This window comes from Petaurus breviceps, unplaced genomic scaffold (assembly GCF_028583685.1).
Source record: "Petaurus breviceps papuanus isolate PSGF00001 unplaced genomic scaffold, PetGlider_PUasm1.0 90865, whole genome shotgun sequence".
NCBI lineage: Eukaryota > Metazoa > Chordata > Mammalia > Diprotodontia > Petauridae > Petaurus > Petaurus breviceps.
The window spans coordinates 5,285,777-5,301,409 of record NW_027187367.1 but is presented as its reverse complement, the minus strand read 5'-3'; the positions used below and the strand labels follow the sequence as shown (position 1 = coordinate 5,301,409).

At 40.5% G+C, this 15,633-nt stretch overlaps 1 protein-coding gene across 32 annotated transcripts in view; it reads right to left on the bottom strand.

Moving 5' to 3' along the window:
- Window positions 1-12,467: 12,467 nt before the first annotated feature.
- The window catches only part of BTNL2 (butyrophilin like 2), a 99,943-nt gene continuing 96,777 nt past the window's right edge, over window positions 12,468-15,633 (bottom strand). For 31 of the 32 annotated variants that reach the window (XM_069073355.1, XM_069073347.1, XM_069073352.1 and 28 more), the window contains 2 exons: window positions 14,952-14,978; window positions 12,468-13,205 (listed from right to left, as the gene is read on the bottom strand). In XM_069073355.1, coding sequence (XP_068929456.1) covers window positions 12,682-13,205; window positions 14,952-14,978 — 551 coding nt within the window. In that variant the 3' untranslated portion in view covers window positions 12,468-12,681. Of the gene's footprint in view, window positions 13,243-14,951; window positions 14,979-15,633 lie in introns of all 32 variants that reach the window. The other variant, XM_069073376.1, reaches the window with a different exon arrangement.

The following is a 15,633-nucleotide window of genomic DNA, read 5'->3' as shown; positions in this document are numbered from 1 at the left end:
GAATAAGTGATAGACAAAGACTTAGGGAGATTCTATTCCCAGAGTTTCTTTTAATTCAAAAGAATAGACAAGTGTTGGTGCTGTGTATGTAGTTCAAACACATTCCCGTCTGAGGGTTAGGAGTTAGACTAGATGATGATTCTAAGTCCCCCTAGGAATATGTTATTGTACATATCCTCCATGACCGTGGATCCAGGAGTTATCACAGTATGAATGTAACCCTCCTGGTCCTCACATGCTATGTTCCTATTTCTCCTAATATATAGTCCCAGTACTTAAGCTAACAGATCATTCATATTTACATATATATGTATATATGTGTGTATGCATTTTAACCTGTATTTATAGAACAGAATGTTATTTTTTCTGGGAATTTTCAAACTTAATGTCCTATTTATGACACTTTCTTGCCATAGATGTGCAGTTATGGCAGGAGAGGTTGTCAATAGAGGGAGTGCTCTGCTTATTTTTAACCAAAAAGAGACCCTTGCTCTATGAGAGCAAGAGGGAAGGGTGGAGGGCATTGTCTCGTGGAATTTTCCAGAAATCCTTTGCTTTGCAACAGAGGAGAAGAGTGTGAGCAGTATGGGAGCAGAAGGGAAGGAGATGAAGCCGTTTTCCCAACTCCCAAATGAACAGCAATTTAGGGAGAATAACCACAGATGCTCGGTGGTCTCCCTGGGAACTACCTAAGACATTTGTCCTATCCTGATGACCATAAGCTTTATGTTCCTGAGGCAAAACTTAGAATGTAAGGGCTGACCAAATGTAAGCTATTAAACCTGAGGGTTTCCAGAGGCTCATTAAGAACAATGTGGGAATCGTGTGCTCTCTCCCACAGCTCCTGCACCTCTCTTCCTCTAAGGTTTCCCTGATTCCAGCTCAAAGCTGATTCCATGTCTCTCTCTGCAGTAGAGGTAACTTTGGATCCAGACACAGCCCATCCTGACCTCATTTTATCTGAGAACGGAAGATGTGTTACCTGGGAAAGGAACCCCAGGATCTGTCCAACTCTGATAAGAGAATTGACTCTATGCATTGTGTGCTGGGTCCAAAGAACATCACTTCAGGAAAATACTATTGGGAGGTAGAAGCTTGGAACAGGCCTGACTGAGACCTGGTGGTTGGTAGAGATGATATGAGGAGAAAGGAAAACCTGACAGCGTCCCCTGAGTATAAGAATGAATATTGGACTTTCAGCAATTTCCCAACTTTACTCAATTTAATACAAAAACCCACCAAGGTGTGTTTTTTTTCCTAGATTGTGATGTTGGAGAGATCTAATTCTATGATAGAGTTCCTATAAATACACTTTTACTTCCATCTCATTCTATAGGGCTCTGTGCCCTTTTCTCAGGTTTTGATCATCTCTCTAAAACCTTAGAGGTTTCCTATTTCTGACCTCTTTTAAATTCAACTTCACTAGTTTGTGCCTCTACAGAGGAAGTAGGATTATATGACTCTAAGGATCTTTCAACCCTTAAATCCTTTGAAAATTATAAGATAGGGGTGGGGAGATAAGATAAGGGAGAGATGGGGGGGAAGGTTAGGTTAAGTAATATGAGACAAGGTAGTGGGCAGAAGTAAAGTAGAGGAGTCAGGAAGGATCAGGAATGGGGGATACACACAAACATAAAATAAAAATCAGGAGTAGAATTTATTAGGAAAAAAAGCAGGGGTAGTAATCATGTACTATATGTCAGCCATATTAATATTGTTTTAGACTATTTAAAATAACCAGACAGCATAAGGTTGGAATATTGCCATGGTGCAGCGAATGATGATTGGTAGACTTAGAAAAACATGGAAAGGCTCAGACTTAGGAAGGAAGATATTATCTACCCTCAGAGAAACAGAGGGGAAACAAGTATAGTACTTAAATAGATGTCTATATATGAGTATGATTATAGATATCTAAGTATATCTATGTGTATATAAGTGTATGTATGAATGTATATAGGTATTTACATGTTTTATGTGTATATATGTATATGCATATAAATATCTATTTAGATGTACATGTGCATTATATATGTGTGTATGTATACAAGCATGTATTTAGATGTGTATATATATGTGTGTGTGTGTGTGTGTGTGTGTGTGTGTGTATAAATATATCCATACTTAATTGCAGTCTGGAGGAAGGAAGGAAAGGGGGACAAAAGAACAAAGTAAAAAAAAACTGCACAACAGAGAACAAAAGAAAACTTACAAGGAATCAAAGAAAAGATGAACAGTTTTGAATACAATGTGTAGCATTTATTATATACTTTCTTGAAATGTAAATTTATTGCTTTCTTACATTCTGCTGTGCACACAGCAATGCTTTTTTTTTCTTTTCCTATTTTGTATCTAAGTTTTAGTATTTAAGTTTATGTTTCTTTTTCTTATTATGTATTTAAGTTTTAGAAATTTTTAAATAAAGGAAAACTGTAAGATCAAACATGCTCTCAGTTCCCTCCATGGGGAAAATAGAACTCACTGGAATAAGTCATTAAGAGTTTGGTTTTGGTTTTGTTTTTCACTTTTTGGAGGGTAGTTGGGGTTAAGTGACTTGCCCACGGCCACACAACTAGTTTTTATGTTAAGTGTCTGAGGCTGGATTTGTGGTCTTCCTGACTCCAGGGCCGGTGTTCTACTCACTGCACCACCTAGCCACCCCCATTAAGAGTTTTAATTACCCACAGATCGATAATATCAAATATCAAAAAATGTCAAAAATATCAAATCAAAATTCAAAAGAAATGAAGAATGCCAGGCACTTAAACTTTGAGGGTGACTCAACTTTGTCATGTTTGCCTATGGGAAAGCTGTGGTTGCAAACATGACAAAGTTGAGTCACCCTCAAAGTTTAAGTGCCTGGCATTCTTCATTTCTTTTGAATTTTGATTGCTGGATCATAACTTTTGTTCAATGAACAATAGAAATATTTCAGGGTGGTTTTCTAAATGTATTTGTGACTAGTATATTTACAGGAGAAAGCAGAATGAACCTAAAGTAAAGCAGGCAGTGGGAGTAGCACAATAGTTTTCTTTGGGAACATGGGTTGACATAACAAAGTCTTTAAATGTGAGAAGCAGCAATACAAAATGTCCTAAGTGCTTAAAAACAATAAACATTTGTCATCTAGATGAAGTTACCTTGTCTCTTTCATGTTTTATATATATATATATATATATATATATATATATATATATGTTTTTGGAGGGGGGAATGAAAGGCAATTGGGGTTAAGTGACTTACCCAACCAAGGTCACACTACTAGTAAGTGTTAAGTGTCTGAGGCCAGATTTGAGCTCAGATCCTCCTGACTCCAGTGTTCTATTCACTGTGCCACCTAGACGCCCCCTTGTGTTATATTTAAAGTTCAATAAACCCTATCATACCTCTTCTGGCATCTGGGTCAGGAGCCACAAGCTAAGGAATACACTACTCTTTGTCCATTGCCTATTGGTTCCATGGGGCAGCACTATGAGCTGAAGAGTTCTCCCCAACAAAAGATATTGAGACACAGAAGAAAGAGTTATCACTTCAAGAAATTGCTTAGTCACTAGTTGTTTGGTTTTGGGGAGGGTCATTTCATCTCTCTGAAATATGGTTTCCCCATCTGCAAAATTATGAGGTTGGATGAGGTGACTTCTTAGGTTCCCCTGAGCTGAATTCAGATAATTCAATGAATTCAGAAGGGGCAGCATAAAAGAATAGATAAGATGCTGGAGTTGGATTCAGAAAGATCTAGATTTAAATGCCACCCTTAACACTAACCTCTCTGAGCCTCAGTTTCCTCATCTGTAAAATGAGGAGGTTGAACTAGATAACTTCTTAGATCCCTTCATGTTCTAAAGTTATGATCCTATGAAACTTACTCTTCCTGGTTAGTCAAGTCCACACTTCAATCCAGAATAGGAATTTGATCTCCAATACCTGTCATTTCTTTTTGGAAAGTATTTTAATTGATATCTTTGGTTGTTACATTGCCTAAATTTCTCCTGGAATCTCTCCCCATCTCCTCTACCAAACAGACACTCCATATACCAAAGAATATTTTTAACGAAACAAAAAAAGAAAGAAGAGGGAAAAGACAAAAAAAATCATCAAAACCAATCAATATATCAAAAAAAAAAAAAACCTGAAAATACATATGCTCTTCTACACAAATGGGCCTCTCCCCTCTTCAAAACAGTAGGAGGAAGTGTCTTCTCCTATCTCTTCTTTTGAGCCCTGGGTCATTTTCATTCTCCTGAACTCTTCTTAATAACAGATAGAATTGGCTTGCTCTGAAGATGAAGCACTTTGCTAAGACAGGAGTCAGCGTGATGTAATGCAGTGGTTCTCAAAGTGTGGTCTGTAGATCCCTGATGGTGCCTGAGACCCCTTTCAAGGGATCAGTGAGGCGAAAACTATTTTCAAAAATAAGAAGACATTATTTGCTATTAAAATGCTCGCCCTTTTTCCAGTTATATATCTGTGTGAGGCCAGATCTTCTTCATCTCCTTCAGAACCAAAGTAATATATCGCAACAGAATGAATGCAAAAGCAGATATGAGAATCTAGCTGCCTTTTATTATGCTAGATATTAAAGAGATTTGCAAAGATACATAAAATGATGCCACTCTTCTCACCATTCTTTTGCTATGGAAAGTAGTTATTTTTCATTTTAAAATGTTACTTGTTAATATGCAATTGGAAGGCCAAGCCTGGAATCTGGAAGGCAGGGTTAAAAATCCAGCTTCAGGCCCTTCCTAGCTTTCTGACCCTGAGCCAGTCATTTAACCTGTTTGGCTCAGTTTCCTCATCTGTAAACTGAGCTGGAGAAGGAAATAGCAAACTACTCCAGTATCCTTGCCAAGAAAACTGCAAGAGTCAAAACATGACAGAAACAACTGAACCAAAAAAAATTCTAATACAGCAAATATTAACATAGAACCCATTTAACAAAAGTTCTCCTCAATATTTTTTAAGAGTGTAAAGGGATCCTGAGACCAAAAGGTTTAAGAACAACTGCTGTACTAGAATGGGCATTGCATCTGGAGTTAGGGGCCTAATTCCTTCCAAATTCCACAGCTTTCTGCCTGCAAGACTTTGGCTTAGCCCCTTCCCCTCTCTGCTCTTTAATTCCCTCTTGCACAAAATGAGGGGGCTGGATGATCTCATGGAGATCCGCGGTCCCCAGTGCTTTTTGTTCCCAGAATCCCTCTCAACAACAATAATAACAAAAATTTGTTGTGAACCTCTAGGATAATTTAATATATTGCTCATAATATTTTGCAAGTCATGACTCGTTTGTTCAGTCCTTTCAATCCTGTCACACTCTTTAAGATCCCATCTGGGGTTTTCTTCTTAAAAATACTGGAAAGGTTTGCCATTTCCTTCTCCAGCTCATTTTACAGATGAAGAAACTGAGGTAAATAAGGGTGAAGTGACTTGCCCAAGGTCACACAGCTAGTTAAGTGTCTGAGGCTGGATTTTGGCCGGGTGCTCTATCCACCGCGCCACCCAGCGGCCCAAGGCCGCCCCCACAGCCCTGACCCTGGCGTAGCCGTAGCAGCCCGCGGGGGCCGCGGAGGGGATGCCGGCGGGTGAGGGACTGCGCGCCCCCCCACCCCCATCCCTCCCCACCCCCGGGGAGACTCCTGGAGGCCCAGCCAAGACTGGGGCAATCCACGGGAAGGTCCAGAGTCTCCCGGGGTTGCCGGCCCGGGGTCCCAGGCTCCCACCGGCCCCGAGCCCCGGACCGGCCGCGCCAGCCACCCCCGCCGGGCGACCCCGCGACGTGCAAACTCCTGACGACGATTCCCGCCCTGCCCCCGCCGCCTCTGCGGTGAAGGGGAACCGCGGGGAGGGGAGACGCCAGCGGGACCCGCGCCCCCGACCCCTCGAGCTGCGCTCCTTGCCACCTCCTTCCCGCCAGCCGCCGGAGGGCGGTGTGGGAGGGAGGAGACCGCGAGCGCGGCGGAGCGCGGTGGAGCGCTGTCCGGGGGTACAGCGGAGCGGGAGAGCGCTGGGAGGGGGGGCCGAGGCTCCCGGCCGTGCGGCGGCGCGCCCGGACCGGACCGAGCGGCCTGGGACCCAGCCCCTCCTTATCCCGAAGCTGCGGATCCGGCGGCCGGTTTCCCTGGCCTGCCCCGCTCCAGACTGCCCTAGGCCTCTCCCTGGGCTTAATGGGGCCAGCGGAACCCCAACGCCCGAGTCACGAACCAGACCCCTAAATGGGAGCCACTGATCAGATGATGGCCCACCTTCCATCTTCAAAGGCTGTGAATCAGAAGCTACAAGTGTTCCACTTTACGGTTGTGACTGCGGCCTCAGCTCTGTTCCTTGTGCTTTGTCCACCTGTCTTTCACTGTATCTTTATTTGCAGAGAAGCCTAAATGAGTGTGTGGATGGAGGCTCAGCACCCTACGGTTCAAAAAACAACACAAAATCTTGAACTGCTGGACAAAAAAATGTGTTTCACTGAAATCATTGTAGATGAGAATATGGCTTCCCCTTGCTGGAAGAAAGTCATCATTTTCTGCATTAATCATTTTGATTAAAGGGGCCATCCCTTGACTCGCTTTTTTTAAGCAATCATAGTTAAGTAACTTGCTCAAGGTTACACGGCCAGTTATTTCTGGGTGTGGCGCTAAGAGCCCAGATTTGATCCCCAGGTCATCCCAACACTGGAGCCAGTGCTCTTACTCGCTGAGCCACCTGGCCGCTCCTCCTTGACTCACTTCTTAAACAGGTTGAATGGGGGTTGCCTCACACAAAGTAAGAACTTAGCTTAAAAAACGGCCAGGGTCTTCCAGTTGTCCTGATCCATATCTGGCCACTGGACCCAGATGGCTCAGGAGAAGAGAGTGAGGCTGGTGACTTTGCACAGCCCTCCCCCACTCAAATCCTATTCAATTGCAAGCTATGTCTTCTTGCTGATGCCATGGTTCTCTTCAAAAACGAAGCACAAACTACAGCCACTGTCAGCTGCTTTAGTTTCTTGAAAGGGTGTCCAGGAATGGATCTATTTCAAGGCACCCGATCTGGAGGTGAAAGATTGGGGGAAAGGAGATGGAAAGTGGTTCAGGCAGTAGCAGGACAGGGAAGGAAGAGCAAGATTCAAGAAGGGAAGTAGAGAGATTAAGTGTAAACCTTTAGAACTAGAGGAAACCCTAGGGGTCATCGAGTCATTTTATAGACTGGGGAAACTGGGCCATTATTACAGAAAAATATTTTCTATCTTCCACCTCCTCACTTAAAGATTTTACTCCAGAGCTACTCTACAAGGCTAGTACTGTCACTGGAATCACGAAGTAAGAAAGCAGATCAAGAACAGATCAGTCAAAAACAATAGGATAGGCAAGACTTGAGTATTTCTAACTGAGAGGAAAACAAAGGTCAAGTCTCAGGATTCCAATCTAGCCAAAGGCATAGGCATATGCTACTTTGGGAAATCTTAACACATCTGATGCCCAGTTACAGAATATCTGTAGCATCCTGGGGATGGGTCCACTTAGAAAAACATTGCAAGATTAGCAAATATGACATGATAAGAAGAAGCAGTAGGGGCCAGCTCTGCCTCACATCTGTTCCTACAAAGAACACCAGACTAATTCATGATTGTCAAATCAAAGGGAAAAGCATATTGGGTCATTTTTCCAGCCCAGGTCAGCATGGAGGGACAATCTGAAGTCTGTGGGACGCTGTGTCCAGTGAGGAGGTCTAGCTAGCAGGGCAAATGAGCAAGGCCTCCCAGCACAGGCACTGACCTTGTATATAAAAAGGCCAAAAGTGGTCAAAGAGGGAATGACGTGCAGGGAGCAGAAAGAGCAACCAGCTGTTGCTCTGACCTCACAGCTGGGTCATAAACCCAGATCTACTAAAGAAAGGATCTGTGTGGAAGGACAATCAACCTGCAGCTAAGAACCCTAAAGAAATAACTAAAAATCTACCAAAGTAATTAACACATTCAGAAAATTTATAGGATATAAAAGAATTCTACACAAGTCATCAGCATTTCTGGATAATACCAACAAAACCCAAAAGAAGAAAGAGAAAAAGAAATTGCATTCCAAGTAACTACAGAATGTATAAAATACTGGGATGTCTAACTACTAAGACATATACACAGGAACCATAAAACTACAAAATAATCTGTACAAAAATAAAGATTAAAAGTTAAATAATTGGAGTTAAATAAAAAGATTTAAAATTAAATAATTGGAGAAATATTAATTGCTCATGATCCAATATAATAAAAATGACACTACTTAAGTTAATGTACTTTCAGGGCAATAAAAACCATCCAAAAATATTTCATAGAGGTATAAAAAAATAAAAATTCATCTTAAAGACAAAAAAGGTCAAGAACCTCAAGAGAAAATGATGAGAAAAGCAGATAGAGGTCTCAGCAGTACCAGATCTCTCTCAAATTATACTGCAAAAGTAACAATCACCAAAAGACCTGGTAATGCTTAAAAAATAGGCTGATCAATGGAACAGACTAGGTACATAACATATAGAAAAGCAAATGTACCTAGTAAAATACATATATGTATATATGTATATGTAGGTATAACCAAAATACATGTAATATAGCCAAAGACACCAAGTACTAAGACTTCACTATTTGACAAAAATTTCTGGGAAAATTGGAATTGTCCTATTGAAATTAGGTTTAGACCAACACTTCATACATTTGTAAGGCATCTATTCATATTTATAAGAATAAAAACCATTCACCAATTGATTTATTCACAGGATATAAACAGGCAATTTTCAAAGGAAGAAATCCAACCTGTCAAGGGCCACCTTTTTTTTTAAATCTTCCAAATCATTAATAATTAGATAAATGTAAATTAAAGAAACTGAAATTCTACTTCACACCCATCAGTTTGGCAAAGTTGACAAAAAAAAAAGGATAATGACAAATTCTGTAGGGGCTGCAGGAAAATAGGCACCTCAATACATTGTTGATGGAGTCTTGAGTTGGTATAGCCATTCTGAAAAGCAATTTGGAGCTATGCCCAAAAGGTCATTAAACTGTGCGTACCCTTACTCAGCAATATCATTACTAGGCCTATAGCCCAAAGAGATCAAGGAAAGAGGAAAAGTACTCATATTATGAAAATAGGTGCCCATTGACTGGGAACAGTCAAAGAAATTACAGTATATAAATATATATATATGAACATAATTACAAAATGCTTTTCAATATCAGATCGAAATAATTAGAAAAAGAGTTGCTTGTGGGTAGGCTGAGCTAATCTAATAAAAATGACAATTCTACCTAAATTAATTTACTTATTCAGTGTCATACCAATCAAACTACCAAAAAAAAATTTTATAGAGATAGAAAAAGTAATTACAAAATTCATCAGTAAGAAAAATAAGGTCAAGAATAGCAAGGGAATTAATGGGAAAAAAAATGCAAAGGAAGGTGATCTAGCTGTACCAGGTCTAAACTATATTATAAAGTGACAATCAAAATTATTTGGTACTGGCTAAGAAATAGTGGTAAATCAATGGAATAGGTTAGATACACAAGATACAGTAGTAAATTACTATAATAATCTGTTTGATAAACCCAAAGACTCCAGTTTCTGGGATAAGAACTAGCTATTTGATGTTTCCAAGAAATTTATGCCATAACAGCATGGACACATGTTGTATTTAAACAAATGAATTTAGGTATTGCTAATTACCTAGTACTTAGCACACAGTGCCTGGCACATAGCGGGTGCTTACTAAATGATTAGTGATTTATTGAACTTGGGATGTACTTAATATCTATGATAGCTATCAGAATTAGCTTTTTTGATCAGTTGCTTATAAGACTGGGACCAAATTTAGAAGTTTCATCTTAAAATTAAAAGTTTGTAGAAATTATAATTGTCAAATATTAAAAATTACCCCCTATAAAGGTAAAAAAAAAAAACAAGCATTGCCATGTCTAAGAGCTCTGTCAAAAAGGAGTACTATAAGAAATACAATCTAATTTCTGACAACAAAGTCAAATTTATTTTAAATTTATATGGTTCAATGTATTTGAAGTTATATTGAAAATGCCAATAAAAGATACTTGATAAAAGTCCTGAAAAATAAAAGAACTCACTAATTGACAAAAACTGCTGGGAAAACTGGAAAATAGTATGGGTAGAAACTAGGTATAGACCAACATCTCACATCCTATACCAAGGTAACGCTGAAATGGGTACATGATTTAGGCATAAGGGATGATACCATAAGCAAATTAGGAAAGCAAGAAACAGTTTACCAGTCAGTTCCATGGAGAATGGAAGAATTCATGTCCAAACAAGAGACAGAAAATATTATGAAATGCAAAATAGATAATTTTGATTACATTAAATTAAAAAAGTTTTGCAAAAACAAAACCGATGCAACAACCAAAATTAGAAGGAAAGCAGAAAGTTGGGAAACAATTTTTACAGCCAGTGTTTCTGATGGATTCCTAATAAAACTGCCCTCTGCCCCAGTATTCTAACTTCCTTATAAGCCCCACTGAACAGCAATTCCACTGTACCTGCCTACCCACTCATCCCCCCACACACACACACACACACACTCAATATCTTAACTTCTTCACATATGCTTCACGGCTCACTAGAACAACAGGTGTGTCCATGAACTCATAGTTCTCACAGAAACAGCAGGTGTGTCCATGTAATGGGATCCCAGTCACTGCCTCTAGCTAGCCACTGCCCCCAGATCCATTCCACATATTTGAATAGGTGTATTCTTATATTCAACCACAATCACATCATCCATTTAACTCAAGACAGGACCACAGTACCTAACTGTCTGTCTTGACCAGACAGGACCACAATAGCTATCCAGTTGGAGGGCAGGGCGATCAGAATGTTTGACCACTGAACCATAGAAGGGACCCCTCCCCTATTACCTAATCCCTTAACAAATCCCTCCCACCTTTTTAATATTATAATTTCTGTTATGTAATTGCATCTTTGCCCTATAAAAATCCATCTTGCTTTCTCTGAAGTTACTGGTTCTTCTTGGAATTTAGCCCTCTCCATGAGAGCTGTCAATCTCAATAGAGTGGTCTGACTCTGAATTCTGTGAGACCACAACATATCATGAAACCGCAACAGTTTTTGTTGTCCCCAGGTGGGCAGAGACTACACTGCAACAATTTTTGGCATCTCTGCCCCAATGGGTGGGCAGAGAGTAAACTTCAACAGTCTTGATAAAGACCTCATTTCTAAAATATAGAAACTGAGTCAAATTTATAAGGATATATTTGTATATTGTATATAAGGACAAAAGATTCCCCAATTGATAAGTGGTGAGAGAATATGAACAGGCAATTTTCAGAGGAAGAAATTAAAGCTATCTATAGGCATATGAAAAAAAAACACTCTAAATCACTATTGATTAGAGAAATGCAAATTAAAACAATTCTGAGGTATCACCTCATACATCAGATTGGCTAAGATGACAGAAAAGGAAAATAATAAATCTTGGAGAAAATGTGGGAAAATTGGAACACTAATGCATTGTTGGTAGAGTTGTAAACTGATTTGGAACTATGACCAAAGGGCAACCAAATTGTGCATAACCTTTGACCCAGCAATACCACTACAATTCTGTATCCCAAAGAGATCATTAAAAAAGAAAAAATGATGCACAAATGCAAAAATATTTATAGCAGTTCTTTTTGTGCTGGCAAAGAATTGGAAACTGAAGGGATACTCATCAATTAGGAAATGGCTGAATTCTATTGTACTAAAAGAAATGATGAGCAGGCAGATTTCAGGAAAACCTGGAAAGACTTGCATGAAGTGATGCTGAGTGAAGTGAGCAGAACCAGGAGAACATGGCACTCAGCAACAGCAACATTGTGTAATGATTAACTATAGTCGATTTAGTTTTTCTCAGCAATACAATGGTCCAAGACAATCCTGAAAGACTTGAACCACATGCGGAGGAGTGCGAATGCAGGTCGAAGCATACAATTTTTGTGCTTTTTGTCTTTTCTTTCTCATGCTTTTCCCTATTGTTCTGATTCTTCTTTCACAACATCGCTAATGTGAAAGTATATCTAACATGATTGCACACGTATGATGTCAGAGTCTTTGCTGTCTTGAGGAGGGAGCAAGGGAAGAAAGAAGGGAGAAAAACTCGGAACTAACAATTTTACAAAAATGAATGTTGAAAACTATCTTTACATGTAATTGGGAAAAAAACAAAATACTATTAAGGAAAAAAATATGATTAATGGACCTGATTCTAGATGATCCCTAAGATTTTTTCTCCTCAAAGTCCTGGAATCTTATACTCTTATAAGTAAGAGGAGTAAACAGAGGGAGAAGCCCTTTAAGATAAAACTTTAAGCTTTGTTTTTCCTGACACAGAAAGAGCCCAGAGGAAGGTTTCCTTTCTTCTGGCATCATAACCTGCATGGAGGGCAAGGGAGAAACAGGCTGATGGAGAAATAACCTAAAACAATAAACTTTTAAAGCATTGTAAAAACCAATTGAACTTTATTTTGTAATATGAGTTAGAAACAAAATTGGAGGGGAAGGGGACCCACCGTCTGACTCCAAATAAACACCTGAGAATTGACAGGGAACAAGGATGGGACTTGGTTTAAGGATTTAAGCAAACATACCTCCCCCCACCTCCAGAACCAGATGGAAGACAGGTAGGCAGAGATAGGAAATTTCTCTAAGGTCCTGGACAGATTGTCACGGGAGCTTGGTCACATGACCAAAGCCTAATATAAGGACAGAGGGCCCCAAAAAAGAACTGTGAAGTAAAACTATATATATGAGACCCATCATTCATATTGTAGAATGAGACATCTCCAAAATCATAGTCTATGAAAATGATCACCTTGTGAGGGGACTGTCTCAAGGAGAGGCAAGTTGGAGGGTAAGAGAGGGCCCAATATTTGTCATTATATAGCTTGATAGCCCAGAAGCCACTCTCAGAGGACACTGTGACCTCTCCTTTCTTTTTCACATCCTCCCTACAAACACCCAACTCCCAGTCACCTCTGTTTCCAACCTCTACCTCCCAGTAATGTCTCCCTGAGGTGATTTTCTCATGGCCCAGAACACAAGGCAGAGAGTCAAATCTTTTAGGAGTGTCGGGAAAATGCTGGGGACTTTCTCTTCGAATAACACGTGTCCATTCCTCAGATAAAATAAGTTCTGGATGTGCTGTGTCTGGATCCAAAGTCACCCGCACTACAAAAAGAGCCATGAGGTTAATGCTGCATCAGTCCTATGATAGATGGTTAAAAGGCCCCCTGTTTTGTTGGAACTCTATTTTATTCCAATCAGTATTAATCAGTTTGATATGATTCCGTAGGACTGGTGATTATAAGGTCTGATATTAGGCCTCTGAGGTATGAGGTATGTGGATTGTAAATTCTCTTGCTCAATCAAAGGAAGCTAACTAAAGGCCCTCTACCCTTGTTTTCCCTTGTAATGGTGACCAAGCCCAGTGTGGGTGACTCAATTACATGGAAAGCCCCCAAGCTATTTTTGTTGCCTCTTCATTCCTTGTCATCCCTCTATTGCCCAACACAGGGAGATGACCATGAGCACTTAACCAGCAAGTGGTCCTGGGTGCCAGCCTTCAGCCTACATTTCTACCGTTCTATGGGTATGCTCATCAGAACCTCCTGAAAGGTCAAAATAGATCTGTAAGGGTCTGCTCATTTGCCTATTTGTCAACCAGTGGGATTCTGTATTTTGTGTAGAACTTCCCAGAGGGTCAAGAGCAAGGTCTACGGGCCAATGATATTCTGTGTTTTTGATCTGTTCCACCTATATCGTCTGAGTATCAAGCACTATGAAATTAAGGCCCTGGAGGAAGGGGGCGTCTCACACTGTGAGGAAGATCCAGGGTCCACTTCATTAGATGGGACCATGGAGGGGAGGCTAGGTGGTGCAGTGAGTAAAGTGCTGGCCCTGGAGTCAGGAGGACCCGAGTTTGGTTCCCACCTCAGACACTTAACACCCACACAAAAAAACTAGTCGTGTAACCTTGGGCAAGTTACTTAACCCCAATTGCCCTCCAAAAAGCAAAAAAGGGAAAAAAAAAGAATAGAAGGAACCATGGACCTTTTTTTTTTTTGGAGGGGGGAAGGCAGGGCAGTTAGGGTTAAGTGACTTGCCCAAGGTCACACGGCTAGTAAGTGTTAAGTGTCTGAGGTCAGATTTCGAACTCAGGTCCTCCTGACTCCAGGGCCAGTGCTCTATTCACTGTGCTACCTAGCAGCCCCACCGTGGACCTTTTAATAAAGTCCCATTGGCTCAGAGCTCTGCCTCAGTGGTTTTTCTTGCAGACTGAACAATTTTATTCTTTTCATTTTTTTTATTTTTTTATTTTTCTTTTAGACTGAACAATTTTAAATGCAGCAGTCCTAATGACGTGAAATTGTGATCTGAGATGTGCTTGACTCTAAGGTGGGAAGAATTGGGGAGGAGAGGGAAGGGAGCCAGCTCAATTTGGAGAATTTCTGGTGATTCTCAAGGATAGCTGCCTAATTCAACTTGGCCTCGATGGCCTCATCCATTCCTTCAGAACAGCACTTGCCTATCTCTCAGGACCAACTGACCCATGTTCAGCTACTGACTTAAACAGACTAAAGAAGTATCCAGTGATAAGGCCCAGGAAAGGGAACTTGGGCAATTGTGATGAGGATCATCAGGTCTCTGGGTGCTCTTCCTTCACTGACATCCATATGGAATTTGGTATTCCTATCCTTACCCTCCCCAAAGAGATACCCAAGCCTTCATCATATTTCTTAGGGTTAGGAGTCTGGAAAAGTGTATTAAGTGCTCTCTTCCCTCTCCCATTCTCTCCTATCTTTGGAAGTCCCTCTATTTGTTTCAAAATAAGAACATCCTCTCCTAAGCTACTGCCCTCCAGTCATCAAGGAAGCAACTGGGAGTGAGACTTAAAGGAAAACTCAAGTTACTTACTTGCCTGGAACTGTTCTTTCCTCCAGTCTGAAAAGAAACAGCACAAAGACACAATGAGAGAAGTAACACAACACAGATTTGCTCAGCTTCTATTCTCATAATCTTTTCCTAAAGGTAGTGTTCCCCAAAAAAGTTCTCTGAAAATACCCTAAACAAAGATTTTCTCTCTCCCCACTGCTCTCCTCTTTAAGGATTTCCCTCTAGTTTGGGAAAATTGTGAGGAGGAGGGCATCTTCTATAAAATGTCCTCACTGGAAACCATGTACTCAACATGATCTGAATGGGATGGGAAAGAATAAAGACCCAGATTATTTTTGGAGGGGGAAGGGGGGCTTAGGGGGAGGAGAAGGATAATTATTGGCTCCCTTTCTTCAAATACTTTTTCAGGACTTACTCCATTTACTGTAAGCACTCTTTTTATCCAAGTCTTTAGTTTAACTCCTATTTCCTTTTGCCACTCTATACCACCCCCCATTTACTATCTCTTCCTTCCCATATCCTTCTCCAAGATTCAGCTCAAGAATTCTCTCTCGTAGAGTCTCGTAATTGGAAGACAGCTCAGAACTCATCTTGTCGTCTACTTGGGCAATAGTCCCTTCTACAATATCCCGGACAGCTTGAAGACCTATGGAGAATTGTCTACTTTTGTAGCTAGTTCATTCTACTTTGGAGCAGCTCTAAT